This window comes from Podarcis pityusensis, assembly GCF_964106645.2.
Source record: "Podarcis pityusensis genome assembly, chromosome: 6".
In the NCBI taxonomy this organism is placed as follows: domain Eukaryota; kingdom Metazoa; phylum Chordata; class Lepidosauria; order Squamata; family Lacertidae; genus Podarcis; species Podarcis pityusensis.
Genome location: NC_138030.1, coordinates 81,385,192 through 81,409,869, shown reverse-complemented (window position 1 = coordinate 81,409,869; position 24,678 = coordinate 81,385,192). Strand labels below are relative to the sequence as shown.

The following is a 24,678-nucleotide window of genomic DNA, read 5'->3' as shown; positions in this document are numbered from 1 at the left end:
AGGGAGAGCCCATGAAAAGCTGTTTGTACGTGCATCCTATAACATTTTCTGAACATTATCCTGCTTTATTGTTGAAGTGTGGTTTCCTCCACAGCCATGAGCGCTTCAACTATTTCAGCTATGGAAAGAGAAACACTTCACAGTTCCTAGACTTTTCAACTAGAAAGTCACAAGAATGGCAAAAAACGAAAAACAAAACAACCTTTTGTGGATTTCTGGAAACTAAAGATAGAAGAGAGAGAGAAAGAGTGCCTTTAGAGAAGTTGGTAAAAATCATACGTGACAGCCCTTAGCTGTGCGGTGTATCTGTGTGGTTAGTTTCTGGGTATCAGAGGAAGCTGATTTCTGAATGATAAGGACACATTGCATTATATATGTGCACAGCCTATTCTGCATTTGATTTGGACCTTGGTGAGGCATTTGCAAAGGGCAATAACCATTATTTTGCTTTCCAGAGACTGACACACACATGCTGTTTTGTGAGGACACACACCCCTAGATGTAACCATGTTTTTGTGGACTGAACTCTTGGTTTTTGGCTTTGCCCTCATTGTGGATGCACAAGACACAGGTGGGTGGCAACTACTTATTTGTTCAATTTGCATATTTTGGAATCTTCTTTAAAAGAACTACCCAAACTCATTTGAAAAGATCTAAGGGTTGGGTCTGAAATCTTAGGTCTGAGGTGTGTCAAAATCTTAGTGAGGGTTTCATGAAAAGAAGAGCACCAGTAATTCTTTAAAGGATGACATATTCATCATTACCAGCGGCTCGGAAACAATTCCTGGGCCATATTCAGTTGGGGTGGAATACTTGAGATAAGACCTTCAGGTCTGGCCAGCACTCTTTTAGATTGAGAGCACCAATAGATGGGACCACAGAAGCCTCCACCTTCCCGAACAAATACTTACATGTGGAAAGAGTTTGTTGGGAATTGGATGTTTGAAAATCTCTGTATAGCTCAGTTGGTTAGGGCATGATGTTGATAACCAGGGGTTGACTTAGCAATTAGTCAGGTTGGCCCAGGGGTGTGTGTGTGTGTGTGTGCAAAAATTGTGTGAGTTCCCTAGACTGCTCTGGGTGGTCAGGCAAGGCATGCTAGATCCTTTTGACTTCTCAGCAGAGGAATGCAGCTGCTAGCTACATTACTTTAAATGAAATCAAATCTTCATGGCATGATAAGCTGCACCCAAGGGTACTAAAGGATCTTGTGGATGTAATTTCAGATCCTTCTTTAATTATCTTTGGCAATTCTTCAAGAAAAGGTGGGGCTCCCATAGACTGGAACCAGACAAATGTTGACCCCAACTTTGAAGACCCAGGTAAGTACCAGCCAGTGACCTTTAAGGCTTTCTGTCATGCTTGGTGAGGGTAGGGCACCATTCAGTGTGCCATCTCCAGAAGGAGACGGATGGTTGTGCCAGGTTGGGGGGGGGGGGTTCCAGCTATACATAATTTTAGCTTTATGCACAATCTCTGAACCTGACCCCCCCATGTTATAAGTCAACAGTATTCAATGCAATGTATAGTAAGCTGTGTTAATGTTCAAATACCATGAAAAAGAATGAATCAACCATAGAACAAAAGGTCTGATGTTATATATGTATTTTAATTATGGATGGTTATATTTTAATGAGATTGTTGTATTGCTGTACTGCAATTCCCTACAGACTCGGTCCAGACAAATCTTGACCCCGACTTCGAAGACCCAGGTAAGTGCCAGCCAATGAGCTTGACATCAGTACCTAGAACAGATAATTCAACAGTCAATCATGAGCATTTAGAAAAGGATGCTGTGATTACGAAGACCCAGCATGGGTTTCTCAAAAATAAGTCCAGGAACACCCAAACCATCCTTCACTTCCAGCAATCCTACTGGAATTGGAGATCCTTTGGAGACCCAATGCTGCCATGAGTTAACTAGTAGCTTGGCCTTTTACCTCTGCCAGGTGAAGCTTGGAACACTGATTTCAGGGATTTTTATCTGGTGAACACACACTCTGGAAAAATCCAAACAGGACTGCCCATGATGGTAGTAGCCTTTGAAAAATGTCACCAGTTTTAAGGCTTTCTGCCATGCTTGGTGAGGGTAGGGCACCACGCAACACGCCACCTCCAGAAGGATACAGACGGTTGTGCTGGGTGCGAGTGTTTCCAGGATTCTTCCAGATATACACGATTTCAGCTTTATGCACAATCTCTGAACCTGTACCCGCCCCCCTCCCCAGTTCTGAGTCAACAGTATTCAATGCTATGTATAGTAAGCTCTATTTATGTTCAAATACCATGAAAAAGAATCAATCAGCCATAGAACAAAAGGTCTGATGTTACATATTTATTTTAATTATGGATGGTTATATTTTAATGAGATTGTTGTATTGCTGTACTGTAATTCCCTACAGACATGGTCCAGACAAGTGACTTCGAATACCCAGGTAAGTACCAGCCAGTGAACTTGGCATCAATACCAGGGAAGGTCCTAGAACAGATAATTCAACAGTCAGTCATGAGCATTTAGAAAAGGATGCTGTGGTTACTAAGACCCAGCATGGGTTTCTCAAAAATAAGTCATGGCAGACTTCTTTTTTTGATGGAATTACAAACTTGGTGGATCAGAGAAATGCTGATTTCTGTAAGGGTTTTAGCAAAGTCCCCCATGATATTCTCTCAAGGAACCTGGTAAAGTGTGGGTTGAACGAGGTAACGGTTAGATGGATTTGTAGCTGGTTGACTGACTGAACCCAAAGAGTACTCATTAATGGTTCCTTTGCCACCCTGGAAAAAAGTGACAAGTGGGGTGCCGCAGGGTTCAGACATGGCCCGCTGTTGTTCAACGTCTTTATAAATGACTTGGTTGAAGGAATTGAGGGGATGCTCATGAAATTTGTAGTTGAAACAAAACTGGGAGGGGTAGCTAATACCACAGAAGACAGAATCAAAATTCAAAATGACTAGGGAATTGGGCACAAGCTAACAAAATGAATTTCTATAGGGACCATAGGGAATTTTAACTAGGTTTTAATACATTAATGAGATTGCTGTATTGTGTATTTAATTATGGATATTTATATCTTTTTGAGTTTCTGATAGGTTTTTATATTTTGTAAAACACTTTGCAGCCTATATTGGCATTAAGCAGTATATAAATTGTGTGTATGCAACATTGAATGATAATTCAATACTTTTATAAAAAACCAGCTTATAAAACAGTGTCCTTTTTCTTACACTGCCCAAATCACTTTGAAAAGATCTAAGGGTTGGGTCTGAAATCTTAGGTCTGAGGTGTGTCAAGATCTTAGTGAGGGTTTTTCTGAAAAGAAGAGCACCAGTAATTCTTTTAAGGGTAAAATATTCATCGTTACCAGTGGGTGGGAAACAATTTCTGGACCATATTCAGTTGGGGTGGAATAATTGAGATAAGGCCTTCAGGTCTGGCCAGCACTCTTTTAAATTGAGAGCACCAATAGACAGGACCACAGAACCCTCTATCTTCCTGAACAAATACTTACGTGTGGAAAGAGTTTGTTGGGAATTGGTTGTTTGAAAACCTCTGTATAGCTCAGTTGGTTACGGCATGATGCTGATAACCAGGGGTTGACTTAGCAATTGGTCAGGTTGGCCTGGGGGGTGTGTGTGTGCAAAAAATTGTGTGAGTTCCATAGACCCTTCTTCTGCTACTCTGGGTGGTCAGGCAAGGCACACCAGCTCCTCTGGACCCCTCAGCTGCTAGCTACTTTAAATGAATTCAAATCTTCATGGCTGCATTCAAGGGCACTAAAAGATGTTGCGAATGTAATTTCAGGGTCACCTTTGCCTCTGCTGTCTGAGACTTTTTGGGGTGGTTCTTTGATTAAAGGTGGGAGCCACGATCTTCTTGTGGACTGCAGTAAGTTTATTGTTTCCTTGAAGATGGAATGTGACTAATTTTATTAATTTTATTAAGTCCCCCCCCCCCCCGGTTACTCAGGAGCTGTGTTGATCCACATATCCACATATTTACATATATCACCCCAAAAGCAGTGGAACATGACATAATCAATATGCCGAGGGCCTTCCGGTGGTTCCCTCATTGCAAGAAGCAAAGTTACAGAGAACCAGGCAGAGGGCCTTCTCAGTAGTAGCACCCGCTCTGTGGAACACCCTCCCATCAGATGTCAAGGACATAAACAACTATCGGACTTTTAGAAGACATTTGAAGGCAGCCCTGCTTAGGGAAGCTTTTACTATTTGAAGAATCACTGTATTTTAATATTCTGCTGGAAGCTGCCCAGAGCGGCTGGGGAAACCCAGCCAGATAGGCGGGGTATAAATAATAATAATAATAATAATAATAATAATAATAATAAATATTTTAGGAGCAGCTGACAGTGATAGCATAGGAGTTGTATTCAACTAAGTCATTCTCAGAAGTATACCCACTGAAATGAACAAACCTAGCATTATTTGCTTTTATTTGTTATTAAAGTTCGTACTGCCCTTAATAACAGGGCAGCTTACAATATATAAACACAAAAATACATCCCATAGTAACAAACAAAAACAATAGCGGGCTGCAATTCTCACCTCACTTACCTGGGAGTATGTGCCATTGAATTCAGTAGTACTTGTGTCTCAATAGACACAGTTAGGATACATAGCTGTCAAAGTTTCCCTTTTTTAAAGGGAAATTCCCTTATTCTGAATAGGATTCCTTGCAAGAAAAGGGAAAAGTTGACAGCTATGTTAGGATTGCACTGTTACTCATACCTATTCATTTCAATGGGTCTGCTATTTATAGAATACATCCAACTTGTATACAATGAACTTTAATAAGATCTTCATCCGGCTGAAATGCAGCTTTTGGCTTCTGATTAGAAATGCAAACCAACTTTGTCCCGCTTGGACTACTGCAATGCGCTCTACATGGGGCTACCTTTGAAGGTGACTCGGAAACTGCAATTAATCCAGAATGCGGCAGCTAGACTGGTGACTGGGAGTGGCCACCGAGACCATATAACACCGGTCCTGAAAAATCTTCATTGGTTCCCAGTACATTTCCGAGCACAATTCAAAGTTTTGGTGCTGACCTTTAAAGCCCAAAACGGCCTCAGTCCTGTATACCCGAAGGAGCGTCTCCACCCCCATCATCCAGCCCGGACACTGAGGTCCAGCACCGAGGGCCTTCTGGCGGTTCCCTTGCTGAGAGGGCCTTCTCGGTAGTGGCGCCTGCCCTGTGGAACGCCCTTCCAGCAGATGTCAAGGCAATAAACAACAGCAGAAGCGCTAAATCACATGCAGAAGTGCCGAATTGCAACCTGCTTGTGCACACACGCAGCGCTGTGGGTTGTGAACGCTGCGGGTTGCGAATGTGCTTCCCGCATGGATCACGTTCGCAACCTGAGCCTCCACTGTAAGCTCCGCCCAATCACATTCCACCACCACCACCCCAGCCTGATGCCAAGGTGTTCTGATGGCCACTATATATATTGCTGATGAGCTGTGCTTGGCTTGGTGAGTCACACAGGTTGGGCAGATCTGGTTAATGAACTGAAATATTACCAGTATGAACTGAAGGAAAACAGGCAACTGCACATCTAAGTGATCAGCAGAAGGACAATTTGTATCACTTGTAGTGCACATACTGTGCCTCTCTTTAAACTGTTAATGCACATTAAACATTGTTTGCGGTTTGCTTGTTTTTAAAATGTTCCAGTGCAACAAGCGTTTTAACATTGATTTGTTCTCTTAGGTCATAGAACCATTTCAGTGGCTCGTTATAAATACAATTCAGAAGGCGTCACTGTAGAACTTGCAGTTATGAAAAGGGCAGAGCTGCAAAGTGTTAGCTGTGAAAATGCCCACTGTACTTGGGACAAGGACCGAAACACACTTGCTGGACTTCAAGAATGTGACGAATACAAGATAGTAGCATCTTTTAATGGATGTAATGATTTAATATTCCCAGTTTATGTCCCCCCTGGTAAGATCAGATACTTCTCATTTATTTAAGCAAAACCTGCCTTCTTGTTTTTCAGCCACTCTGATGAGCTGTCGTCCCCCCCTCCCCCCCAGTGCTAAGCTATTGGGAGAATGTATGTCAGAGGGCTAGAGAGGGTGCAGGAAGTCAGTTTTAAATTTTTTGCTGTCAGCTAATATACTGGTTTTCTGTTTTTGATGGTTTCCAACCACTGTTAATCTCATAGTAACTCTGATGGCTTCTCTATGCTATTTAGAATAAAAGAATGTGCAACTAATAATCGGAAATGTCGTTGTCATGCTCCACCAAAATTGAAGAGATTTTCTTTCAAGTTATTGTGTTCAGATTTGTATTGGTTTTATATTGAAAACAGCAAGCAGTTGTGCCCCTTGAGTCATGAGCAATGCCAACTAAGTGAATGCATGAAGCTGGCGAGAGGTGAAGGACTGTAGTGATTCTAGAATGATGCTGTAATGATTAGAATTAAGTGCTGGACATAATCCATAAGCACCACTAAATCCCATATATCAAAGAGGGAAATTTTAAACCTTTGAAATCTATTGGGATTTTAAAATGCTCAGCTGTGGCTGAATTGTGCCCAGTGCTCTTGGTTCAAGTCTAGATGATTGATAATTCACTAGATTTCTCACAATAACAGGCTTTTAAAGCTAAGCAATGTTTTTATTTCTCCTTCCATCATATCTCATAGTCATGTAACACATAAAAGTACACTAATTCAAAATGAACACTGAAAACTGCGTTGGATACTCATTTGGGGTAAAATGATGCAACCCACTAAGCAATGTATTATCCAGCATGCTTTTAAAACTGAAAAAGAAATACTGAACAGAATGTCATTGTGATATTTTTCTCCTTTTTCTTTATTTGGAAGAAACCGATAAGTGGAAACTAGAAGAACCTAAAAAAAGTAACACCAGTGTGACTTTATCTTGGAACAATCGCAGATATGATAAGCATCATTGCCATTTAAGATATTCCTGTCGCTGTCATCCTCCTGGTAGGAGATTTTGGAAGTTTTTGCATTTCTGTCTTTATTGGCTGGATAATTAAATGCACTTTATTGTGGACCTTTGTTTTTGTGTCCTATGTATGTCCTATGTATTTAGAAATAAGTGTAGAGAGGTGGAAAGGCAAGCAAGTCTGGTAAAGGTATGAGTCTCTCTCTCTCTCTCTCTCTCTCTCTCTCTCTCTCTCTCTCTCTCTCTCTCCTTAATGAAATAGCAAGAAGAAATACCTCTTGCAATAGGTAATATGAAATCCAGAAGGATCTTACTCTACATGAGTGGCTGCAAGTCCCTAAAAAAACCACAAGTTGTTGATAACTACTCCAGATTTAATTACTGTAGATAACAAGGGTGCAATATTTTGTGTGAAGCATTAGATATGGATGATGCTAAAGAAGTGTAGGCTAGGGGAGACCTAAAACATATAGCTACAGTCAAAGAGGTGAGGTCAGGGGAAGGAAGAGGGATCTTGTCAAAGTGGCTCACCATAGCTCCAGTTCTTATCAGCAAGACAGTGGGGTAGCATGTTCTTGATCCTTTGTCAATCAAACTAACCTACATGACCCTCCATGTCTTCTTGGACTCAGCTCCCTCAAGCAGCATGGCCAATGGTAAGGAAATTCCCCATCCATGGCATAGATGCTTCTGGATGCCTGAAGTACGGAGCAATGATGTTTTGCAATTTCTTATAGGTAAGAATTTTCCGCCCACTGAGGAGCAGAATGGTTGTACGGTGACAGGTTTATCACCCAACAAGAACTACAATTGTTCATCAGAAATATGGTATAATGGCAAAAATGTGAAAACTGGCAACAAACAGCTAACAACAGATTATGGAAGTGAGTATGACAACATGATGCTTAGCCACTTATGAACTTGCCTTCATCCCAGAAACTAAACTTTTACAACAATGAAGGGTATCTTTGTGCCCATATAAATAAAAGCATACAAATAGGATTTAATGTATTACCGTGACAGATTATAATCTGGGCAGGAGTGCCTGATCCAAGTTTGGAGGCCCTTGGGTAAGATGTCCATTGTGGGCCCCTTCTCCAGCTGGGTCCACCTTCTTCTCCCCACTGTTTATTTTCTGGCCTTCCTGATCTGAGACAAAACTGCATGGTAAACGAAAGGGAGCCACAAGCAGAGTCTCCTGCTCTTTCTCCTTACTCCTGTCACTACACATTCACTCAGAGGACATTTTCACTGGCATTCAATCATAAGTCCATCCATTTTGCGTGGATTTTTTTGAAAGAATGCCTAAAAGGTTACCATTTAAATAATCTACATTATGGTACATATTTCCCCGGAGTGCATATTTTTTCAAGGCTTTACAACATGGTTTCCTATGAAGCATGCCTTTTATACATAACCTCAACAATACTTCATTTCATGTGCCCTTCTTGGGTGATGTGCACTGTCAGATTGGAAGTTGCATTCTGATCCGAAAGCAAGATTAGGACCATTGAATTGGGTCACACAGCTGCAAAGAGCAGGCTGAACCAATTCCCCCTCTATCCCTAGAAGGCAGATACAACAAGAAAGAGGAGTAGCAAATCCCAGACTTCTGGAATATATAATAATAATAATAATAATAATAATAATAATTTATTATTTATACCCCGCCCATCTGGCTGAGTTTCCCCAGCCACTCTGGGCTGCTCCCAATCTAGTGTTAAAACAGTACAGCGTTAAATATTAAAAACTTCCCTAAACAGGGCTGCCTTCAGATGTCTTTTAAAGATAGGATAGCTGCTTATTTCCTTCACATTTGAAGGGAGGGTGTTCCACAGGGCGGGTGCCACTACCGAGAAGGCCCTCTGTCTGGTTCCCTGTAACCTCACTTCTCGCAATGAGGGAACCACCAGAAGGCCCTTGGCGCTGGATCTCAGTGTCTGGGCTGAACGATGGGGGTGGAGACGCTCCTTCAGGTATACAGGACTGAGGAAGCTGGTAGTTGTTGCTCTGCTGAGCATGGGCCTCAGTAGGTACCCAGTGATAGTGATCTTTGAAGCTGACCCTGATGGGCACTGGATATTATTTGAGGAAGCAACCAGAATGACACGATACTGCATTTTTATTCCTAAGAAAATTATTGTGCAGATTTTAAAAAAGAATTGTAGCTTGATGTGAATACAGGATGTAACAGGCTGATGAATCAAAATATATGAAGCTGATATTGTTCTAGAAATAGAACCTAGATGGGGGAAGTTCAGAGCATGCAGCTCCCAAGAGGGTCCTGTCTCTGCCATAGCTGCCATGTTGGAGTCAAGCTCAGATAGTCTCTGACTCTGCTTCCTCCATCTTGCCACTCCTAGACTCCAAAGATTTTTCTCTCACCCTCTTCAGGTAAACTGTAGGCCTGTTACTAACTAAGACCAGGGTCCGGGGAGAGGCTTTGCCCCTCTGCTGCTTGGCATAGTCTTTTGTTTCATTAATCACTTATCTCCCTGCCCTTCTGTTCCCTGGATGACTTATATTTTGAGTGATCTCTTGGGGAAGCTGGGCGGTGTTATTTTCAACACTTGCTGCACCTGGGAAAAGAGGGGTTTTCTTAAATCCTAGTAGCGTAGCTAGGCAGGGGTGGTGGTGGGCTGTCCTGTAGGGTGGCAAAGGGGTTTGTAGGTTGGCACGATCACTGCTAGGGATCAGGGGTGGGATTCTGAGTGGCAGAGGAGCTGGAGGGCAGCATGGCGGTTGCTGGGTGTCCTAGGCACTGCGGGGGGAGTGGCGGCTCCCCTAAGAAAAGCTCAACAGCTTTGGTCCGCCACTGTTAAACTCTAATCCTTTACTGATTCCAGAGATTTCTTTTCTTTTCTTTTTAATTTCTTTTTAATTTTTATTGTTACCGTTCACATTAACACACCATACAGAAAAAGAAAATAAATTCCATAAACACCAAAGAAAAAAGAGAATTAATACATCAACTAATAACCTTCAAAACATTAAATACATAAAATAAAAGTGGTCTTTTTTCTATGCGCCAGACTTCCCGCCCATTCCTTATTACAGATTCTGTATTAATTGTTCGCTGCCATTGCATAACGAGTTTGTGCAATTTCAATATCCCTTAATCCATTCATTGGTTTTACCACATTTTTAACACTGCTACTGAAATTATTTGAACTCTGTGTATGACCTTAAACTACTACTTTTATTTTTCAAGTATATTTTAAAAACTTCCCGTTCTGAGAGAAATACCTGTTTTGGTTTATTTTTCATCTTTTCTGACATGCTATATAATTCCGCGTATTCAGTCATTTTTTGAATCCATTCTAATCTTGATGGGTCTTTATCACTTTTCTAATTTGCCACAATGAGAACTCTTGCTGTGACCATAGCACATAAGACAATCTCTTTAGCCTTTTTAGGAATATCTGAGTCTGTGATTCCCAAAAGGAAAGCTTCTGGTTTCCTATTAAAAGATATTTTTAACATTTTTTCCAATTCTATGTGGATATCCTCCCAAAACACCTTTATTTCTATACACTGCCACCACATATGGAATAAAGTACCTGGCTTTTCTTTACACCTCCAGCAATTATTGGGGACATTTTTGAACATCTTGGACAATTTCCAGGAGGTTAAATACCACCAATGTTGCATTTTAAGAAAATTCTCTCTCAGAGAGTAACAGGCTGTAAAATGCCAATTTATTTTCCACAGGTTTTCCCACTGCTCCATTGTTATTGAGTACCCAAAATCTTGTGACCACTTAATCATAGCTGCTGTCACCTCCTTTAGAATGTGCTTTAATTCTGGAGTTCACCAAATCCGATTCAAATCTGGAAGTCTCAGTGGAGAAACCCTTTTGTCTATCAGTTTTGAATGTCTCAAATAATTGGTGATATTGAAACCAATCACCAATGCACTCTCTTATTTCCCCGAAGCTTTTTAATTTCAGTTGGTTATTCTCCTCCTTTAGAAGTACTTTATATGTTGGCCACAGTCCCTGGGTATTTTTTCTCTTAACCGCCTTCGCCTCTATTGGCGAGATCCACCAGGGAACCTTGGGTTCGAGCAGGTTTTTAAACTTCTCCCAAAACGTCATTAGGGATTTCCTAATAATATGGTTTGAAAAGTTCCTGTGAACTTTTGCTTTCCCATACGCTAAGTACGTGTGCCATCCTCGTCGATTATCATATCCCTCCAAGTCTAAGAGGTGTTGGTCCAGAGATTTCAAAGGAGGGTTGCCCACCCCCTCAAACCTATAACACAGCAAACAGGGATGAAAGATTGTGCAAAGCAATCTTTTTCAGAAGAAAATAAAACTAAAAACCTACAGTGTTTCAGAGCCCACACTGATTTTTTTTAATCTGTTAATGAGATCTAAAAGCTTTAGCATGCAGACTATGAATATCAACCATTTCTCTTTTAAACAGAGCCAACACCAGTGAGAGAACTGCAAGTCGACCCATTAAACCAAGAAATCAGTGCTGTTAAGATCAAGTGCAGGGAGCCAGAACAAATAAATGGTCCTGAAGAAAAATATTATTTGTACTTCTTAGACATGGAGACCATGATTGAAGCTAACGAAAGCTGTTACTTTGCAGTTATAAACCTCTGTCATTCGACAACATACCAGTTTAAGGTAAATTGCTTAATTCTAACTTTTACGGTCAGCAACGACCTGGGACGTGGGTGGCACTGTGGGTTAAACCACAGAGCCTAGGACTTGCCGATTGGAAGGTCGGCGGTTCGAATCCCCGCGACGGGGTGAGCTCCCGTTGCTCGGTCCCTGCTCCTGCCGACCTAGCAGTTCGAAAGCACGTCAAAGTGCAAGTAGATAAATACCGTATTTTTTGCTCTATAACACACACCAGACCGTAACACGCACGTAGTTTTTAGAGGAGGAAAACAAGAAAAAAAATATTCTAAACGAAAGAGTGGATATATGATTTTTGTGGTTCATGCTGTGGCCACAGACATGTGATCTGACAGTGAGTTTGGAGTAGCCCGATGCAAAAATCCTGAGGATCCATGTGGATCCATGCTTTGTAACCACAGAGGAGGGAAGGAAGGGGAACCATGGATCCTCTGCTCACAACTGCAGCAGATCCCCCCCGCCACCCGCAGGCATTCGCTCCATGACACGCACAGACATTTCCCCTTACTTTCTAGGAGGAAAAAAGTGAGTGTTATGGTGCAAAAAATATGGTAGGTACCACTCCGGTGGGAAGGTAAACGGCGTTTCTGTGTGCTGCTCTGGTTCGCCAGAAGTGGCTTAGTCATGCTGGCCACATGACCTGGAAGCTGTACGCCGGCTCCCTCGGCCAATAAAGTGAGATGAGCGCCGCAACCCCAGAGTCAGTCACAACTGGACCTGATGGTCAGGGGTCCCTTTACCTTTACCTTACAGGCAACGACCATTTTAGGTGTGTCCAAGTGACGTGTGATCACCGATATGCAGGTCCTTTTGGACCTGGAAGAAGTCAGAGAGTGGACTGGAGTGGAGCAGGCTTTGTTCTGGTCCACCCCTGGACCATTAGCTGTATCTGAATGAGTATTTCTTAAACAGAATGATGTGCTCTTCTATTAATTTCCAGGCAGATTTTTCGGGCAACTTTTCTCTAGAGCAGCCTCTCTCATAAAGAGATTGGCTGAATGCACACAGATTTCCATCTTCTTTCTGATCTCCCCTGCGGGATGAATCGTGGAGGATAAGATTCATCTAGGGATTTACTGAATGGCCAATTGCATCTCCTTGAGATTACCCCCTTTGCTTCTAAAGTCAGTAGGGCAAAAATTTGAGGCACAATGCGTACCAGTTGTTATGGAGCTGCCATATTCTTCCTGGCCTTAGAAAAAGACATGGTACTTCAGTAGAACCCATTAGGGCATAGCTGTCAACCTTTCCCTTTTCTTCCGGGGTAGCGCCATCGGTAATGGCGGATTCCCTCTGACTTGGAAGGAATCGGCTCTGCGGAAATCGGGTCTGCACCGCTACAGCGAAGTGGGGACCCTTCAAAAATCACAGGCGGGTGAAGCCTGTGACCGTGGGACTCGGCGGGCACCTTTTGCGCCCCCCCAATTGGCAAAGGAGCCCGACTACGGGCTCCGGCGTGGAGCGGAGAAGTGGCGCGGTGCTGTGAGTCAATTGCTTCTTCCGTGGAGCGAAGCCGCGTAGCCATTACCGGAGAGCGCTGCCTTTTTCCTGGGACAATTTGGCTGCAAAACAACGATCCGTGAGTAGGCTAATTTCGGAATTAAAGGAACTTTACAAATTTTACAAATAATTTGGCACCGAAGCGGAGAGGCATAAACAGGAAGTCTGTCTTCCGTTCTTGTAAATGGAGTAAAGCAATGAACTTGTAAGCGGAAAACTTAAAAGACGTCAGAAAAGGATTATAATTCGAACATCAAACAAGCGATTTCCCCCCCTTGATTGCAGGGGAGGAGGGGGGAAATGTCTGGACTGAATTTCCCTGCAAAAAGAGAGGAAAAGAAGCTAAAATCCACCGCTCAAAACCCTGGAACGGGTTGCCAGTGAACAGTAAGAAAGCCGTATTGCGAAATGCGCTGTTGCTGAAAGTACTTTTTGACAGTTAACTCTGCATCTGAGATACAAGTAAGATACAATATTTCTGACTGGCTTCTCCTGGTTTTAAAGTAACAGGAAATAACTGAGATTGAAACTGTTGTCCTTTTTGTGAATTGGGGGGCTAAAGGAAAAAAGTTAATTACTTTAAAATACTTTTGACTGCTACTGTGTCCCCATAGAGGAAGTTCGAAAATGCTACAATAGCAGCGGGGCCAGGGGAATTTTCCACTTCAAAACAAATTCTGATCGTGAGACTGACCTTGGGCTTTATCTTGAGGGTTATGGCAGATGGGAAGGAGAAGATAGATTTGTTACAGGAAAGAGCAACAAGGTCTGGCAGACTATTTCGCACAGACGGTGGGCTGCAACGAAGAGCATCGACATCTGGCCCTTCTGGTTTACCAACAGTAACCTCATCGGCACAACCTAAACCTAAAGGAAGGGCAGCTGAAGATGCTTTGGCTCAGGCACTAGGTAAAATCAACGAATCTTTGGAAAGAATAAGCAAACAAGTAGCCGAGGCATCGGGTAAAATTGACCAAAACACCACAAGTATTAATAATTTGGGACAGAAGGTAAATACCAATACAGAAACTATTCAGAAATTACTACAGGAATCTACCTTGACACGAAAGATACCACCGATACACAAACAACTTGAAGACCACAGGTCAATATTGTCTATGATTGAGTTGAAGGAGAAACAAATGAATTTAAGGATCAGGGCTGTACCCGAATTTGAGAAAGACAACTTGATTGACTTTCTTACGCAGGAATTTGCAGACTTTTGGAACCCAGATTTGGAGAAGGATAGTTTCAAGATAGTGAGTGCCTTCAGGCTTGGAAGAGGAGGGAGGAAGAACAGGGTGAGAGACTGTTTGATCACCCTCCGAACAAAAGAGGAGAGAGACAAAATCTTGAGTCTGCATTTCCAGAAGACTTTGGAAATACATCAGTCAAAAGTGGAGATATTTAAGGACATTCCGAAACATCTTTTGAACCTTAGGTCCAATTATAGAGATTTGGTTGCCCTGTTGAGAAGTAACGGAATCATCTTTAGGTGGGAATTTCCCCAAGGCCTATCCTTTAGTTACAAAGGGAAGAAGATAAAAATAAGATCAGAGGACGACAAAGATAGATTTTGGAGAGACCACGGAGAAGACCTGCAGAAGGAAGCTGCAGAAGAGTTAAGAGCACTAGTAAGTGAAACTTTAGACATAGCAGGTTTACCTCCTGAACTAAAAGACCGCCTGAAGAAGGGGATACCACTGACAGATCAGGAACAGGCACTGGGTGCAGTTGGAGGAGAAGCAAAGTAACTACATCATGGCTCTGCAACTATTAAGCTGGAATTGTAATGGTTTGAACTCCCCTCAGAAAAGGAGATCTGTGTTTCATTTATTAAAAAAGGAACAATTGGACTTGATTTGTTTACAAGAAACACATGTAACAAGGTTACACAGGAAACTACTGATTAATAAAAGACTGGGTCAGGAGTTTATTTCATCGGACAAGGTTTAAAAAAGAGGGGTAGTGATTTACGCAAAGGAGAGACTATTACCGAAATTTATCTTCAAAGATGACCAAGGAAGATTTGTGGCAATTGAAATTCAAACACAAGGAGAGAAATTTTTGATAGTAGGAGTTTATGCACCAAATGAGGGGAAATCTGACTTTTTTAAAAAGTTGCATGAGACCTTGATGGACTATTTGGATTATAATGTGATTTTGATGGGAGACATGAATGGAGTGGTATCTACACACATGGACAAGGCACAAAGACAGGTAGTCACTAAGGATGGTAGACTACCGAAAACCTTCTTTGAGATGACAGACAACTTGGACTTAGTTGATATCTGGAGAACAAAGAATCCCTTAGCCAGAGAGGGAACCTTCTTCTCTGAAGCCAAACTGACATGGACAAGAATTGACCAAATATGGGTAACTAGAGGAATGGCACCAAAGATAAGAAAAGTGGAAATCTGCCCAAAAACCTGCTCCGACCATAATGCTGTAAAGATGGAGATGAAACTAATACCAACTGGTTCCTTCAGATGGAGGATGAATGACACCTTATTTAGAGATGAAGAAGTGTTTAAGAAGGCCCAAAAAACCTTGAGAGATTATTTCGAGATAAACATGAACACCAGTGTGGATAAAAGAGTAATCTGGGACGCAAGTAAAGCTGTTATGAGAGGGTTCTTGATACAACAGAATGCATTGAAGAAGAGAATCCAAAATGAGAAGAAGGATAAAATTTTGGAGAAAATAAAGGAAAGTGAAAAGAAACTGAGAGCAAAACCAAAGTCGCAAGAGATTTTGAGAGAAATAAAGTTACATCAAGTACAATACATGAAAATGATGAATCAGGAGATAGAATGGAAAATTAAACAAATGAGACAAAAGACATTCGAGTCAGCTAATAAACGTGGGAAATTGCTGGCTTGGCAAATAAAAAAAAGACAAAAATTAAATATAGTTACTAATTTAGAAGTGGAAGGAAGGAATATACAGAACCCAGCTGAAATTAGAAATTGTTTCCAGAGGTACTTCAAACAACTATATACACAAGGGCCACAGAAAGAAATTGACTTAGACCGATTTTTGAAAACAAATGGATTACAAAAAATCTCCCAAGAAAATAAACTAATGTTGAACTATAAAATAACTGAACAGGAGATAGAAGGTGCCATTCAGAATATGCAACTAGGTAAATCTCCAGGACCGGATGGACTGACTTCTAGATACTACAGATCTTTAAAAGAATGGTTAGTACAACCTTTAAAAGAAGTCTGTGATGAAATAATGGATGGGAAAAGGGCACCAGAGTCGTGGAAAGAAGCGTATATTACACTTGTACCGAAAACAGAGACGCAGCTTAAGAACTACTGCCCCATATCATTGCTCAATGTGGATTACAAAATTTTTGCAGATATCTTGGCTAAAAGACTAAAAAGAGTGTTAGTGGAAGAGATACATAAAGGCCAAGCAGGCTTTCTCCCGGGTAGACATCTATCGGATAATGTGAGAAACATAATCAACATTTTAGAAAAATTACAAGTGAATATAAATACTAAGGCAGTTTTAATATTTGTGGACGCGGAGAAAGCTTTTGACAACATTTCTTGGAGTTTTATGAAGAAGAACTTGGAGGGTATGGGAGTAGGCCAAGGCTTTGAAAACGGTATAGGTGCAATATATTCTGAACAAAAGGCTAAATTAATTGTAAATAATGTGGTGACGGAAGAATTTAAGATAGAAAAAGGGACACGACAAGGTTGCCCAATCTCCCCATTACTTTTTATATCGGTCCTGGAGGTTTTGCTGAATATGATTAGAAGGGACCAGTTGGTTAAAGGTATACAAGTTGGAGCCAAACAGTACAAATTGAGAGCATTTGCAGATGACTTGGTATTGACGTTACAGGAGCCAGAATCTAGTACCAAAAGGGTTTTAGAACTGATTCAAGAATTTGGTCAGGTTGCAGGGTTTAAACGGAACAAGCTAAAAACCAAAGTTTTAGAGAAAAACTTAACATCAATTGAGAGAGAGAGGTTTCAGAATGAGACAGGTTTAACAGTGGTCAAGAAAGTCAAATACCTGGGGATTAACATGACAGTAAAAAAATGGGAATTTATTTAAAGACAACTATGAAAAATGCTGGGCTGAAGTGAAAAAAGATTTAGAAATTTGGTCAAATTTGAAGCTTTCACTGCTGGGCCGTATTGCTGCGCTAAAAATGAATGTATTGCCTAGAATGCTGTTTTTGTTTCAAACATTGCAAATTGTGGACAAAATGGACTGTTTCAAGAAGTGGCAGAGAAATATTTCTAGATTTGTCTGGCAGGGCAAGAAGCCTAGAATAAAATTTAAAATACTAACAGATGCAAAGGAAAGAGGTGGATTCGCCCTGCCAGACTTTAAACTTTACTATGAATCAGCAGCTTTTTGCTGGTTGAAAGAATGGCTGCTTCTTGAAAACACAGACATTTTGGATTTAGAAGGTTTTAACAACGTATTTGGATGGCATGCATATCTGTGGTATGATAAGGTCAAAGCACATAAAGCATTTAAAAACCATATTGTCAGGAAAGCATTGTTTAATGTTTGGATAAGATATAAGGACTTATTGGAAAACAAAACCCCAAGGTGGCTGTCACCGATGGAAGCGAAAGCTCAGAAAAAGCTCAATATGGAGGTCAAATGGCCGAAATATTGGGAAATTTTGGAACAAGATGGAGATAGACGGAAACTGCAGAGTTTTGAGAAATTAAAAAACAAAGTGCGAGACTGGCTTCATTATTATCAGATAATGGAGGCATATAATTTGGACAAGAAAATTGGCTTCCAGGTGGAAAAATCAAAATTAGAAACAGAACTGTTAGAACCCAAAACTAAGATTTTGTCAAAGATGTATAACTTGCTGTTGAAATGGAATACTCAGGATGAAACGGTGAAATCTGCTATGATTAAATGGGCACAAGATGTTGGACATAACATAATGATGGCTGACTGGGAACAGTTATGGACCACAGGTATGAAGTTTACGGCATGCAATGCCTTAAGAGAGAATATTATGAAAATGATATACAGGTGGTACATGACCCCAGTCAAGCTTGCAAAAATCTATCATTTGCCCGATAATAAATGTTGGAAATGTAAAGAAACTGAAGGTACATTCTTTCACCTTTGGTGGACGTGCCCAAGGATTAAGGCTTTCTGGGAGATGATTTATAATGAATTGAAAAAGGTATTTAAATATACCTTCTTGAAGAAACCAGAGGCCTTTCTCCTGGGCATAGTCGGCCAATCGGTGTTAAAGAAGGATAGAACTTTATGTATGCCACAACAGCAGCAAGAATACTTATTGCAAAGTATTGGAAGACACAAGACCTACCCACTCTGGAAGAATGGCAGATGAAGGTGATGGACTACATGGAATTGGCGGAAATGACTGGCAGAATCCGAGACCAGGGAGAAGAGTCGGTGGAAGAAGATTGGAAGAAATTTAAAGACTATTTACAGAAATACTGCAAAATTAATGAATGTTAGAATGATGTTGGATTGAAGTTAAGTGGTTTTTAGCTGTAATGGTATAAAAGAATATGAAAAAATGGATTTTTAACAGGTAAAAATTTAATGCTATAATATATTAAGATTAAAGATCAGGATAAAACAAAGAGGGAAAGGATTTGCTGAACTAACAAATTGAACTGGAATACAAAAAAGGGAGGTATGAGGAGGTCTGGGAAACAAGCAAATGAAAGATAAGTGATGGAAAGATTGAATTGTTTTTAACTATTTTTATTTTGTATTTTTTCTTTTTTTCTTCTTTTTTCATTTTGTAATATTGCGAAAATCTTAATAAATATCTTTTTTAAAAAAACAAAAACAACTTTTCCCTTTTCTTGCGAGGATTCCTATTTGGAATAAGGGAATTTCCCTTAAAAAAAGGAAAACGTTGACAGCTATGCATTAGGGTGGTTCTAGTTTCACCAAACTCACCCACCTGAATGCCTGTTTTCTTAGATCCCTTAGCCTTCTCCAACTACACATCCCGTTATAAGAAATAAACAACTAAACAAAATGACTTTATTTCCCCTTCAACATTTTCCATTATTACCCAACCCACAAGTAGAAGCAGTAGAGGCTAGTCTATGAGCACAAGTGGAGCACTGCCCCATCAACCTCAGACTGCCCCCAGTCAGCTCTTGAGTCTCAGTTTTGTCTCTTGTAGAACTCAGCAGAAATGAACATGGAGACAAAATGAGAATTAGTTTGCTCTGCCTGCCATTCAAAGTGGCTCCACCTACTGTTGGACCTCCTTACCGTCCTGTTGTTGTTGTTGTTTAGTCGTTTAGACGTGTCCGACTCTTCGTGACCCCATGGACCAAAGCACGCCAGGCACTTCTCTCTTCCACCGCCTCCTGCAGTTTGGCAAAACTCATGCTGGTAGCTTCGAGAACACTATCCAACCATCTCGTCCTCTGTCGTCCCCTTCTCCTTGTGCCCTCCATCTTTCCCAACATCAGGGTCTTTTCCAGGGAGTCTTTTCTTCTCATGAGGTGGCCAAAGTATTTACCGCCCTACATTTGTTTAAAAGTACAGTGGTACCTCAGGTTACAAGCGCTTCGGGTTACAAACGCTTCAGGCTACAAACTCCACTAACCCGGAAGTAGTACCTTGAGTTGAGAACTTTGCCCCAGTATTTTTTTGCAAATATTGCAAAATTAAGGAACTTTAGAAGGATGTTGGATAGAAACTAAGAGGTTTTTAGCTGTAATGCTTTAAGAGACATGGAAAAAAAAGGTTAACAATTGGGTAAAAGATTAATGGTAAGGATTTGCTGAACCAACAAATTGAATTGGAATACAAAGAAGGGAGGTATGAGGAGGTCCAGGGAAATAAGAGTAAGGAAGATAGGTTATGGAACATCATTGTGTTTTTTAACTGTTTTATTTTGTATGTTTTTTTTTCTTTTCTTATTTTTTACTGTTTTTGTTATATCTTAAAACTTTATGCTTTTTCTTTATTCTGTACTTTTATGTATCTTTGTGAAACCTTAATAAATATCATTTAAAAAAAAAAGAAAGAGAACTTTGCCCCAGGATGAGAATGGAAATCGCATGCCGGTGACGCGGCAGCAGTGGGAGGCCCCATTAGCGAAAGCGCGCCTCAGGTTAAGAACGGTTTCGGGTTAAGAATGGACCTCCGGGACAAATTAAGTTCGTAACCCAAGCTACCACTGTAGCTCTCTTTATGATATCACGCCTTTGGTTTAGGTGGAAAACTGTTTGGAAGGTCTGCAACATTGTTTGTGGTGATACATTTTGGACTAATAAAATAACAGCATTCCCTGTTCTTTCTGTTTATCAGGTTATTTTCTACAATGGGAAATATTCCTCAGACCCTGTGATCTCTGACCCAGTAAGAAGAAGACGTAAGCTAAAGTTTCAACTGCTTCTTTTAATTTGCTGATTAACCTAATTTACATGTTAAAACACAGAGTAAGAAATGACATGACATGCAGAAAGCAAAGTGAAGAGATGTGCCAGAACTAACTTCTGCTAACATTTTCTAAAATCTTTTCAACATAGCTTGTCTCTCCCTCTCTTCTTTTCAGATGTTGTAAATAATTATGGAAACCTAGTGACGTGTTTGGCATTCCTCATTACTGGGAAGTCCTTGGCTTTGTTCCTTCTTCTGCATAAAATCCACAACCTTATCATAAAAAATTCAAGGTTAGGTTATTTCCCTTCCTTTCGTCTCTTAAGTATATGCAATTAGATGAGAAGACCGCAACATTTTTTTTTCTTAAAAGGTAAAGGGACCCCTGACCATTAGGTCCAGTCGTGGCCGACTCTGGGGTTGCGGCGCTCATCTCGCTTTACTGGCCGAGGGAGCTAGCATACAGCTTCCAGGTCATGTGGCTAGCATGACTAAGCCGCTTCTGGCGAACCAGAGCAGTGCACGGAAATGCCGTTTACCTTCCCGCCGGAGTGGTACCTATTTATCTACTTGCACTTTGACATGCTTTCAAACTGCTAGGTTGGCAGGAGCAGGGACCGAGCAACGGGAGCTCACCCCGTCGCGGGGATTCGAACCGCCGACCTTCTGATCGGCAAGTCCTAGGCTCTGTGGTTTAACCCACAGCGCCACTCATGCCCCTAATTTTTATTCTTAGGCGTAGGCTAAGACACAATTCATTTGCTATCATGTGTGATGGTGTGGGATTTCTTTCTTTCTTTCCCTGTTACATTTATATCCCAACTTTGCTCCAAGGAGTTCTCGGCAGTTTTCCTCTCACCTGTCAGGGAGCATGCTGAGGAGGGCTGCACTGAGGAGGAATGGTGGAAGCCTCCCCCTCCCCCTGATCCTGCTCCAGATCCTGAATCTTCCCAGGGGCAGGAGGACAGTATAGATTTGGAGAAGTGGTTTGCAGAGGGACATAGTTCAGAAGGCAGAAGCTGGGAAATACTGGATTGGGAACAGCTAGGAGAAGAAGCACTGTTAACAGACTCACAGTTTCTGGAAAGCATTCACCCTCCCTTCTCCAAAGTCACGGAGAGCTCAGAAAGTGGCAGAACAGAAAGCACAGAGGGTACAAGCTCAGATTACAAGACGTAAAAGTGACGTAGATTAATAGAGGGCAGGAGGTGGATAACTTAATTGGGAGCTCTGCCATTTCTAGGAGATGTTCTTTGTTCTCTCGCTGTGATTAAAGTTTCTAACTGGTAAGAAGACTCCTTTTCCTTTGTTCTGCTTATCTACTGCTGGGGGGAAGGGAGCCGATTCCCTGAAATCACCCTTCTAAAATCTTGCAACAGCCCTATGAGGTGACTTAGACTGAGAGAGAGCATTTCATGACTGAGTAGGAATTTGAGCGCTGTTCTCCGAGGGTCCCAATCCAACCCATCTAACCCCTGCTCCACAGTGGCTTCCTTTGACCATGGTCTGTTGGTTGCATACTTCTCCAGTGATAACTATAGGGAACCAAGTGTAAAGTAAGATAAAGAGAAGTGAAAATTCCTCCTGGGAGTGGTTGGAGAGGAAGGACATCAAGACATTCATGGCCTCCCATCAGCACCATCACTGCAGCTTACCAAAAAGGAGAGGGGTGGGGAGGTCAAGGCTGTGCAAATGCACTGGTGAAACCAGTTGGGCACCACCAGTGCATCTGCACTGTGGCAACTGTTAGATTTATGTTATGCCACTGTGCAGTTTTTGGAGTCACAAGACTCTGTTTACATTCCAGACTGTAGGAAGTCTCACGGGAGACGGGAAACGGATGTTGAAGTTACTGGTTTCCTGTTTCTTTGTTCTTGTTGTTCTCTTTCTCTCACAGAGAGCAGACGCATATTCTCTTCTGTCCTGCGTAGTTAGAAATAAACGTAGCAATGTAGCGCATATTTCTGGCTCTTCTGCTGCTGTCCGGGTACTCTGCGTAATGGGAGCATGCCTGAAGTCTCATTAAAGGCTTAGGTAGTTAATCACCATTGGAGCAGAGGTTGATGGATTCTGAAGATACGATGAGGAGGAGAGCCATTACAGCTCAGTCGTACGGAAGCTCCTCTCTGCCACCTCATCCCTCTCGCTCTCTGTAAACTGCAGTGGCGCTGCTACTCAGAGGCCAGGTGAACCCTTTGCCTCTTCCTGATTCCTTCTCAAGCTAAAGTTGGCTGATAGTAGGGTTGCCATATTTAAAAGAAAAATTAGCCAATATGTCTGGGTTTTCGTGGACATTTAAGCAATATTTAAGGACACTGTTTCCAACAAAGGACCAAACCAGAGATGAGCCTGTCGATCTCACTCGTCAACCTGGCTGGAGATACCTAGAATTTGGTTCCAGGAAGCTTCAGTAACATGGAGCATTGCTCTCATCCTTCATAACTGTTTATGTTTCTTACAGGGATCAAGATGTACCTATGCAGCCTCTTAACAGAGGTTGGTATTCTCCTACTTCTGGCAAGGGCAAGTATTTAATTGATATTTCTGCCTAGCTCATGACAATGCCTTGGTAGCAGTACTGAACCCTGAAGCATGCTAAGGTAAAAACGTTCCTCACAGACCCATGCAGTCATTGGAGAATCAGGGAATTGGCCTGATGAACCTCCCATAGCTACTTCTGTGCTGCCAAGTGGCTAATATGCCACTGACTTCACTCTTAAGCTTCAAGAAGAGCTGCTGAGACTCCACCCTCTTCACTAAGCTTTTAGTGCAACTTAAGGTTCTGTCTTCCTGATTCTACGTTTGATCACTTTTATTGTGGTACTGATTTTAGTAATCTGAATTGCTTTAATGTAATTTGAAAGATTTTGATTGGGCAGTATGCTCTTTTATGGACTTCTTTGTCAGCGTTTCACATTGACCTGTAAAACGTTATTAAATATAATGTTATATAAGGCTCACTGCTGTTTCCCATTGCCGATGGCTCACTGCTCTGCAGCACCCCCTTGTGTCACATTTTAATAACGCCTCTTTAACGTTATAAACAACGAGTGTAGGTCCACCCATTGTTACAGATGCCATTTAATACTTGTTTTGTATTTGTATGAAATTGATTTTTCAAACCCTGCCTATTGACATTAGCAAGCGCCTTCACTGGACTCTTTAGTGCCTGCTGAAAACATTTTTCTTTAGACAAGCCTACCCACATTTGCAGATTGCTTTAATCTGTCTTTAGTTTATCATTGATTTTAATTATCTTTTGAATGTTTTAATTATTTGTGTTTAATTTATTTTATTCTTTTTGGAAACTGCCTTGAGAATTTATTTTTTATTTCTACAACCAAGTGGCATATACATTTTATGAAATAAACATAAATAAATAAGACTGCTCCATACTAAGTATTTTGACTTATTTCTAGATTATGAAAACTGTGGGCCACAGAACACGACAATGGATGTGGCTGAGCAGACAGAACCTCTAACAGGAAGCCAGATGTGCACATCAGTAAGAAGTCCAGGCAATTGTATTGAGCATAGAGAGGAAAATGAATTAAACATGTAAGTGAGAAATGACCACAGATGTACCCTTACCATTAAAATAAATAAATAACCAGCAGTTAATTGTACAGCAGTGATGAAGGTTACCAATGTTACCAAGTTTTTTCATGTGTTGCAGGGGGTTGGACTAGATGACCCTCGGGATCCCTTACACCTCTACAAGTCTATCATTCTTTGCATGAGGACATACTGGAGCTGCACAAAGAGATAAACCACTTGAGGATGCAAGCTGGAGTTGAAGAGCAATAGTCTGTTTGAAAATCTGCTGCCATTTTTATGTTAACACCCCCCCCATATGATGTACTACAGCACAGCTTTAATATTATACAAATTGTTGATACTTTTCATCATCTCTTTCACATGTGTGCAACGTTGTTTTTTAAATGGTAAATGTTGTTGTTTGGAATGGCATGTTAGCCATTATTATTCTCATTTTTCATTTGTGGAACGTTGGAGGGTTTGTAAATGTGCATTCCGTCGTTGACCAATTTTGCAATGTTTAATTTTGATTATGTTGCTTTCAATGCATGCTTTACTTTTGAGTAATGTTTTATTCTGGATTGTTTTATTGGATGCTTCAATGTCAGTTGCAAACTGTTTTGAGATCAGTTGTAGAAACAGTAGCAAAGAGACGTGTAAAGTTCATTGGC

The 24,678-nt window shown here is 41.2% G+C and overlaps 2 protein-coding genes across 3 annotated transcripts; both read left to right on the top strand.

Annotated features, from left to right (window-relative positions):
• Positions 1–301: 301 nt before the first annotated feature.
• On the top strand, positions 302–3,924 carry LOC308479544 (uncharacterized protein; the record flags this gene model as incomplete). The annotated part of the gene is made up of 5 exons (XM_081010248.1): positions 302–571; positions 1,227–1,322; positions 1,671–1,712; positions 2,403–2,435; positions 3,803–3,924. The coding sequence occupies exons 1-5, from the start codon at positions 508–510 to the stop codon at positions 3,922–3,924; spliced, it is 357 nt and encodes a 118-aa protein (XP_080866374.1). The 5' UTR covers positions 302–507.
• A 1,769-nt stretch (positions 3,925–5,693) lies between these two features.
• On the top strand, positions 5,694–24,673 carry LOC308479824 (receptor-type tyrosine-protein phosphatase C-like). 2 transcript variants are annotated; one of them, XM_081010796.1, is made up of 9 exons: positions 5,694–5,959; positions 6,849–6,974; positions 7,674–7,820; positions 11,364–11,572; positions 20,399–20,462; positions 20,646–20,763; positions 22,932–22,966; positions 23,890–24,028; positions 24,147–24,673. In XM_081010796.1, exons 1-9 carry the CDS (start codon positions 5,797–5,799, stop codon positions 24,157–24,159), a joined length of 1,014 nt encoding a protein of 337 aa, XP_080866922.1. In that variant the 5' UTR covers positions 5,694–5,796; the 3' UTR covers positions 24,160–24,673. The 2 variants fall into 2 exon arrangements, with proteins under 2 accessions (XP_080866922.1, XP_080866921.1); XM_081010795.1 differs by having other exon boundaries at positions 22,932–22,993.
• The last annotated feature ends 5 nt before the right edge of the window (positions 24,674–24,678 follow it).